We start from the raw sequence: 8,903 nt of genomic DNA on the forward strand, positions 1-8,903 counted from the left end.
CATGGGCAGGTGTGAAGAAGACACCAATTTAAAATGTGCCAGTCCTGGGGAAGCTTGAAGAGCAGGGTTGCTGTGCCCACATGTGCCATGGACATGGGGAAACTTGCTGGCAGCAGGAACAGTGCCAGGATGCTGGGTGGAAGGGAGAGACCTTGGCTACAAAAAGTGGGACTGAATTCTGTTAAACAGAGCATAATGTACAATGTTTATTTGAAATTAATGAGGCTTGCATGTCTTCAAAATGTGTTTTAATATTTAAATTGCTGAAAAAGTAAATTATTAAAATAAAGTGTCCATGAATTATCACCCTTGATCTCCCAAGCTGCAGTACTAGAAAATGAGAAAAAAAGAGTGCCTAGGTCAGTGAGGCAAAGGAAAGTCTGTCCCCTTTTCATGATGATTATTTTTATACTGTCAGATTACCTCTTTCCATTTCTTCTCAGCTGAGGAAAAGATGTCTCCAGAAGGAAGTCTTAAAATGGGACCCAAATCAGGACCTAGTATGTAATTGAGAGATTTTGCCGTTCCAGACACCAATATCCATCACTAAGGGAACAGAGCAAATCCACCCACATAAGTGTATTAAACCTGGCATTATTTGACAGAGAAGAAACATGTCAGGACCTTCCTCTCATCTTCTTTACTTCCAGAGGAAGATCAGTCCAGCAACTGTTTCTACATCGGCTCCAGAACAGTGAAAGAGAAGAGGGTTTTAAGTGCTCACAGCTTTCTAGTGGAAAAGAGTGTCTGAGCTTCTTCCCAGGTTTGCAGGGCTCCTGCTCTATGCACACACTGTGAAGAAAACCAGAACAAGTGAGATGGTGAGGCAGCATTTCATTGCAGAGAGCTACTAGACCTTGGATCTCTCCTCTCCTTTGTTGGAAGAGTCCTTGGACAAGGGAGTAGTCTTCTTTCTCCTTCGTTCAAGAGCAGGGCTACCAATGGGTCCCTTATTAACACAAGGTGTAAAGAGAAGCCCTAGGAAATAACAGAAGTATTTTGGTATTTTTAAACTTAGACTTTGTCTTGCACTGTCTCCATCAAGAATTTGTGAGAATTTCATAGAACAAGATGTGAACAAATCAATAGAGGAGACAGCATCTGAACCACAATGCAGGCATTTAATGTCTCCTTGTGCATTAAATTACCCAATTAATGTTTCCTGTTGCCTTAGCCTGTTCTAATAAGGCTTGACTGTCGCTTATCAGCCCCTAATCTTCTAAATGATGAGCAAGAACTGCAGCTGGATTTACAAGAGCCTTTGGGGCACAATACCAAACTCCCAGAGTGCCAAAGATCCATCCTTGGAATTATGCTTATTAGGGTTTCTCATTCATTATCATTTACTTCACACAGATATCCACTAATAAGATCAGATTGACTTTATTATTTATTATTTATTAAGTACTATTAAAATAGATACACTGGATAATCAATTTCTGCGTATAAATAATTCCTAAAAAATAAGCTTTTTTGTTGCATAAAAATGTTGTTTCAGATACCAATACTCCTTTGAGTTAACTGAGTTTGCCTGCTATGTGCAATTATTTTTTCTGAAAGGCTGATATATAGTTTAGAATGTTTTGGGGTAAGAAAAAATTTTCCAGAGTAACTGAAAGTAATTTTTATGGGTTGTGTCCATGAATTAGCTAATTAGAATAAAGATGTTGGGAAATAATGGTAGGTAATGGCTAACTTACAGGGATAAATGATTTTTAATAGACAGTGGCAGTGTCTTCAGAATGATAAATACTTTCTTGTTGTATTATAAAAAAGAAATAAATCTATTTTACTAAGAGAGACTTCGTACGAACTGTGAGGCCAGTTGGGGGGAGGAATAGATTCATTTAGATAAAATGCTATTAAATTGCCTGCATAGTGTCCTGTCAGATGACTATTGATCCCATCCCATGGGAGAAATTGATTTCTGTGCAGAGAGCTATGTGCTCTCTGCAGTGTCTTGCTCCTGTGCTATTGCTCTGGTAATCACACACTGCTGCCTCTTTTCTTTTCTCTCTCTTTCTGTCTATTTGTTGTGCAAAGATTGATTGAGAGACACGAAGGATTCAAACTGCAATATTTGTTGTTGTTTGACCTTTCCAGTTATATTCTGTTAAATATGTAAATAGTTCATTTGTAGTTCTGTACATATGAATTTGCTGAAGCAGTCAGTGAGGAAGGCTTCCAGGGGGATGCTTGTACCTTTGTTCTCCTGTAGACCTATTAGAGCTGACGCAGTGAAGGGATTTCAAATGCAGCTGAGAATTCTCCCTGCTTCTGCAAAGCTGTCTAGGCTAGTTCTCAACACAAGATCTAAAGATGGGAAGATAATTCAAACTTTTAACACCAGAATTACGTAAAAGCTGAAAAGTGAAATGATAAGTGATTAAGCATCCTTGCTTTGGTTTCCCTCTTTTAGGTGTAAGTACACTTTGTCAGCTCTCATTAATGTGACTCATTTTTTAACAAGACAAAAATACCTGAGGTCAAGCAATGACAACATTAAAGCTGAAACCCACTTTTAAAACTCCACACTGAATAAGAAACAAGGTCTTTAATTGCCATGAAATGGTCACACATTGTTTCTCAGATAATACAGCTTCAGTTTGTCTGACAAGTTATGTATGTACTTGACTTCTTCTACTATTTCTTGTCATTCTTATATTGGTTTCATTCTTATGACTCATTTATCATCATCATCAGTGCTAAGCAGTTGTTTGAATGTCAGCTTGTGGGGATCAAGGTCCTTGCTGTTCTCTGGGAGCATAACGTGGCATTTGCACATGGAGAAAAAGCTCTGAATGGGAAATACCCAGGGTAGACCTCCTGGCTTCAAATCATGCCAGTGCTAAGGGCAAAGAAGGGAAAAAAGATCTGTTGGTAGATCACAGCTGTGCTTTAGTAGTGCCAGGTTGCTGCATTAGACCTAGGAAGGAAGGTGTAGGATGGATCTTCCTGGAAGGTTTTCACAATCTAACGGGAAAAAGTCCTAAGCAAACAAGTCTAACATTAAGGTTGACCCTTCTTTAACAGAGGTTTAGATTAGAGAGCTTCCCTCATTCTCCTCACACCAAAGTCTCTTTGAAATTAAATCTTCCCATGATTTTATGAATTCATGTCCTACATTTAAACATTTGCCCAAGATAGTTCCTTGTTATGACATCAGCTCTAGCCTGTGAAATGAAGCCCTTGTTTTCCAATTGCCTTTTAATGCTTTGGGTAGCACATCAAGTGAGGATAGATTTCTTCTCCTCCTCATGAGTCTCTCCTCCCTGCTATCATTTCACCACTCAACATGTAATTCAACTCTGCTGCAACTGGAGGCAAACGTTGACTTCTCGTGTGCATTCTGGAAGGTGCCCAGGCAGCAGGGAAACCATATCTGACAGCATAAGGTGCATGGAAGGAAACGCATTTCCCAGCTGTGGAGAAATTCAGCTGAGATGGGAATGCCCAAGCAGGGTGACAGAAGTCATTGGAGATCACTGACTGCAGCTCCCCAAATACAGCAGCTCTTAACTTCTGGCCTGAAGGTGTGAGATTCTCCCTCTCCATCTTGGAGTGGAGAAAGAGAAGAAGCAGCTGTGCTGTGTGGCTTTGTTTGAAATACAGGGAGAGGGAGGTGATAAAGTAGGGAGGATGAGGAGACAGAAAGACAGAAGGAAGATGAAAGTGTGGGGTGGTTTGTATGTGGGAATTTGCATAGGGAATGCACAATGTTATGTGTATTTGGGGAAACATCAACACATATGAAGGAAAGGAGTCAGACGTGAGGAACAGCAAAAAGCCCCAACAGTGAGACCCTTACCAGAGAAAATGGGCTCTTTTCCTTTCCCATTCACACCTATCATAAGTTTGCAGGGGAAGTTTCAGTCTGACTGGGACAAAGCTGACACCTTGCTGCAAGCAAACAGGTACCAGAAATTATTGTGAAAGGGACCTCAAAAACTCTACAGGTATACAAAAAGCAGTCCTGGGACCTGTTTTTGTTTGCTTATGTGTCTCCTTTATTAAGTAGAATTTAATTTGATAGACTATAAGAAGTACATCTAGAAGGAACTGCTGGCTGCTCCTTACTGAGTGTTTCTATGCTTCTCTCTCACAACAGGGTGACTTTTGCACTGTAATTACTTTTTGTAAAATAAACAAAGCAAGCTACTTGCAATTGAAGAGCCTAGTGTTGCTAAACCCAGGATTTTCCTAAGACAGCCTTGCAGTCCAAGTACCTTAACTTCCGTTGGCTTGTGTTTGTGCTTCAGAGAATATTTAACCAAGGAAAGAACCATCCCCCATCTCTATCCCCATTAATTTAATGCAAGAATCCATAATTTTAACAGAAACTTTATTTGTGCGCATGGAAGGATTTGCCTTTCATAACAGGGAGATCAAAGAAGGGGAGAAATTGTCAAAGCCGATGGTGAAGGATGAACTGCTTGCAGTGTTTATTTCTAGACTGCTGTTTTTCTTCTATTCAGCGTCTTCCTCCTTTTCCACCCATGGCTAAGGAGAAATACAGAGAAATTGTGAGGAGAATATAAAGCAAAGTTGCAGTACAGGAAAATATATAGACTATACAAGCATTAGCTACAAACCTTCCCAGGTCAGAAATCAAAGGTCTCTGCTTTTATTTGAAAGACACTTTTTGAAATTAAGAACTTCAGTCCTGTCTCCAGTGCTCTTCCTAACCCCACAGGATTCTACTGACACAATTAGCATCCTTATTGATGCATTCAGGTATAGACTAGGGTCTCTCATAACTTGGTTTATTTTATCTGGGTGTGGGTTGCATTAACCTGGCAGAGTGATGGAGGGGATTTCTGTTCTCTGCTTTGAGATGGTAAGTGCAGGCAGATTCCTGTGGTTTTGACCCAGTGAATTTCCTTTAAAGGAAAGAAAGCTAAGCTGTTCTGAAAGGCCCCAAGAAGTAGACTAATGATTCCTGTCTGTCAGTCTGATAACTCCATTCTCATGTTTCACTGTTTTTTCCCACTATATCTGCTTTGTATGTTCAATTTTGGAGTTCTTGGTTTAATCCTAAATTTGTGACTGAAAAAGAACTATTGAACTTCCACTGTGGTGCTGATGAAAGCATAACCTAAAAGTCCATTGGGCTTTTTGTTCCGTCACTGTGTTTCAGATTTCTGTCTCTGCTGTCTACTCATACCTTTGCAAGTTTATGGCATAGTTATTTCCACTCATTTCCCAGTTTCATATTCCCTCCAAGTTTAAAGAAACAAACAGTAGAAATATTGCTTCAAGTACAAAGCAGCCACTTCTGTTACTTGCATCCCTTCATCTAGTAATTGTACATTAAATGAGCTGAAATACTGCTAACTGCTCAGAAGTAATTTGTTAATTCATCTTTATCTAGAGGACTCTCACTTACAGATGGACTGGACTGTAGAAGTTGTACCACCTCTGGGAACTCCGCCTCCGTGAGCTATGGCCTCCTTGGACATCGTGTCAGAGGCCCTGGATCCACCAGAGATCCCACTGCTGGTATAACCTGAGGACTGGGTTGTGCCTCTGGCACCTAGAACAGTTACAAAGGATATGTTACTGGCCAAAAAAAAAAAAAAAAGGAAGGAACGTTCCTTTTTTTGGACAATTATAAACTACTGTGTTTTAAAACAATTCAAGGCTAGGAAAGGTACCAAAAGACAAGGTGACTGCTGATTACGTGACTTGTTCTGTCAGTGTACTGCTTTTTAGCTGCCACCTCGGGGAAAGGATATTATCAGTGCTGTTGTGGAGTTCCTAGAACACAAAGAAAATCTATGGCTCTTGCACAGGCTGTTTTTGATAAACCTGGATCTCCAAACAGGTTCAGCACAATTTGTCTCTGCTGAAAATGTACTTTTCTGTGGAGCTGCCTGAGAACAAACTTCTGTAGAAACTAGGAATTGTTGCACTTTCTGTTCCAGGTGATGAACATGTTCCTTTCACTTCACTTTCTCTCACATAAACCTGTAATAGATACCTGTAAAATTCAAGTACCACAAGCTGTGGTAACCAGTGGCCAATTTATACCTTCATCTCAGTCTAAATAGGCCCCAAGCAATATATTCCTTCGCAAACTCTTCTTCTCCTGGGAGAGGAGTAAAGCATTAGTGACGACAAATGTTAGTGATAATGCTTAAAGCATTCCTGGAGGATGCTCAAATATTTTGGTGATGAGCTTGTTATAACATCTTCTGTAAAGTGATACTGAACAATACTCATGCCCCACTGCAGAATCAGCCGCTTCTTCGAGCATGTTTGTTCTGGGGGGAGGAAGGGTTACAGTCTGAATGAAAAGGTTAAGAAGATGTGTTTGGAGAGATTTCAGTGAGCACCTGCGGAAATGAAATCAGGCCCTTTTAGCTCTCAATCAGGCAAAGAATGTGTGGCAAGCTCTCCTGCTGCAGGGAGCCAAAGCTCACACCTGTCTTGGCAGTGTTACAGAGCTAGCATTTTCCACATGGATAAAAGCTCTTTTGGAGTATCTCCTGTCGGCATGGCTAAGGTTTCCTTGAGACATGCAGACTTCTCTTCACCAAAATAGTGGTTTTCATAAAGGTCCATAGTTAACACAGAGTTTGCAAGAATAAAACTAGGCGTAGTTAAATGTTTATTTTGCTCCTGTTTCTTATAAAAATTCTCAGCACACAGAGGGATAGAAATCTTCAGTGTTTAACTTAGAGCTGACACCTTCATGCTCTCTGTAGGGCATTTCCACTGAAGAGTTTGCCATCGGTTATGAGTGTGCTGTACCACCCTTATCTGTAACAGAAGGCAGCTTGTGCAGCTGACTAACATGACTAGAGTGAGCACTGGCATCTTCTGCCTACCAAGATTTCTGCTGCTAAGGCAGTGTGGTGCCTGAGAGCAGCTCTTCTCCCTGCTTTTCACTCTCTCTGTCCCACTCCTCTCCCGGCTTTCTCATATTCTATTCCTTGGCTGCTACTATCCCTTAAGCTCTTTCCTACTGAATATTCAATAAACACTGTATTCAGCAACCTAAACTCACTGATCAAATCATACAAAGTGAAAATTAAAGAAATGCCTCACAGGAGTCACATGCAGTATGTCTCTGAATGACCCTTATGTCACCTATTCCCTTGCTATCTAGAGGGCCTCAGTCTATGAATAATATTGGCAGCAATGTAATTATTTCCTTTCAACTTATTTCCTTTCAATCAAGCTTAACACACTTTTCTGCTGTTAAAAGGTGCCCTGAATCTGGACTCTGGCCATCTCACCTGGTCACCCACACATTTTATGTCAGGAGAACTCACACTCAGTTCCATCCTTCGGACTTCTACCTGCTGATTATGGAAGCAATAGACAGTGGTAGATGGATATGGCAGAGATGCCCAGCTATAATCAGCCTGCTGCTTGGCAAACCTTTGACACATGGGGCATGTGGATCCGAGACTCTGAAGGCAGAAGGGGTTTTGAAGCATCTATCCAAGGTCAGAGAGCTAATTACTGAGCTGCTGGGTAAAGCAGGATTGCATAGGGTACTCTGTTCTGTGGAGTCATGCCTGTTCAGAGGATGCCTGCTGAATCAGGTCCCACAGGCAGGTCTGGCAGGGAGAATACCTTGTGCACAGTTCCCACGGGATCTGGAGTTAAACAAGTGCCAAGCTGGTCAGTCATCTGGTAAGGGACTGTTCCAGTATGAATGCCAGTAGAACAGCAAACACCTGCAGGGTTAGCTCATGTGAAAGGCAGCTATGCCTCATTTTAGTTTTTAGACAGGGGCTGTCAAGGATGTGCATACATTTCCTTCACGAATTCCTCTCTCGGACTGCAACTGATTTCTCTACAGAGTTTGCATAAGGTTTTAGGAGTTCACTTTGTATGGATGTGAGTGAGTAAAGAGCAAAGTAGATCTGATAATTTATATGAAATGTAGCTACACAGATCATGTTCTTGCATAAGTGCATCATTGCTTGTCACTACCCTGACTCTTCATATTATTGACGATTCCTGGCAGAATGAAGAGATAGCACAAACATCAAATAAACTCTGTCCAAAACCTCACCAATACCACATATGTATATGTTCATCCACACATAGCATGTACACACACAGAAAACACCCTCAATAAAATCCCTCTCATAGCACACAGTTAAACAGAGGAATTTTCTTTGTTCGGTGCCATACAGGAACACAGGAGAGAAGAGATTATTTGGCAAGCTTATTTTCAAGGAGAAACTGTGAAATAGGTCTGTTCCTATGCACTGAACCACAAAACCACACACAGAGAATTGCTCATACCCATTTCTTGGAGAGTAGAAGTGGGGCCTCCAGAAGGCACACCTCCCCCAGAGGCTCTTGCTTCTTGGGACATCAGTGATGAAGCAAGGGATCCTCCTGTGATCCCAGAGGGAGTGAACCCAGCGTTGCGGACGTTCTGGTCAGACATGCTGCTTTCTGCTGGTGAGAATTCCAGTGAAGCTGGTGGCTCAGAGGCTCACCTCCACTCAGGGGTGGCTCAGACCATCTTTTTTATACACTCTCCAGCTCACAGTGAAGAAATGAAACTGCTGCCATGATAAGGAAGAATAGAAACTGAAACTTATCCTCAGCTGGGAAACGAAACTGAACTTTGTCAGTTCATAGACCTTTTCATTGCTGTTGCCACTCTGGAATTTAGGCAAACCAAGTAATAGCCTCTTGTGTTACTAAAACAAATTACTAGTGCATGAGTCATTGTTTGGCAAGTGATACAGCTGAAAGCTTTGCTTATTCACTCTTTTGCATTGCACTCTATTGCACTGGATTGCATCTGTAGAAGGTACTGCCTTGTTTTAAGAATTCGTGCAACTCTGAGTGAAGACAAGAGACAAAAAGGCAGTAAAGTGGTGGCATGCAGAGACTTCAGGTGGGTTGGTTATCACACCCAGAGTTCAGCT

General features: G+C 41.4%; 1 protein-coding gene across 1 annotated transcript; it reads right to left on the reverse strand.

The window, feature by feature from the left end:
- Window positions 1–4,325: 4,325 nt before the first annotated feature.
- LOC102103170 (uncharacterized) lies at window positions 4,326–8,501 on the reverse strand. Its single transcript, XM_005517331.2, has 3 exons — window positions 8,266–8,501; window positions 5,387–5,533; window positions 4,326–4,500 (listed from the first exon to the last, which is right to left on the reverse strand). Exons 1-3 carry the CDS (start codon window positions 8,411–8,413, stop codon window positions 4,472–4,474), a joined length of 324 nt encoding a protein of 107 aa, XP_005517388.1. The 5' UTR covers window positions 8,414–8,501; the 3' UTR covers window positions 4,326–4,471.
- Between the last annotated feature and the right edge of the window lie 402 nt (window positions 8,502–8,903).

The sequence above is a fragment of the Pseudopodoces humilis genome, chromosome 1, assembly GCF_049639895.1.
Source record: "Pseudopodoces humilis isolate 2021_Gansu_Grassland_sample_001 chromosome 1, ASM4963989v1, whole genome shotgun sequence".
Taxonomy (NCBI): domain Eukaryota; kingdom Metazoa; phylum Chordata; class Aves; order Passeriformes; family Paridae; genus Pseudopodoces; species Pseudopodoces humilis.

Coding starts and splice junctions, on each gene's coding strand:
- LOC102103170 (XM_005517331.2), bottom strand. CDS start 8,413: ATGTCTGACCAGAACGTCCGCAACGCTGGGTTCACTCCCTCTGGGATC. Junction 5,534..8,265: donor TTCTACTCTCCAAGAAATGG/GTATGAGCAATT, acceptor TAACTGTTCTAG/GTGCCAGAGGCACAACCCAG. Junction 4,501..5,386: donor TTCTACAGTCCAGTCCATCT/GTAAGTGAGAGT, acceptor ATTTCTCCTTAG/CCATGGGTGGAAAAGGAGGA.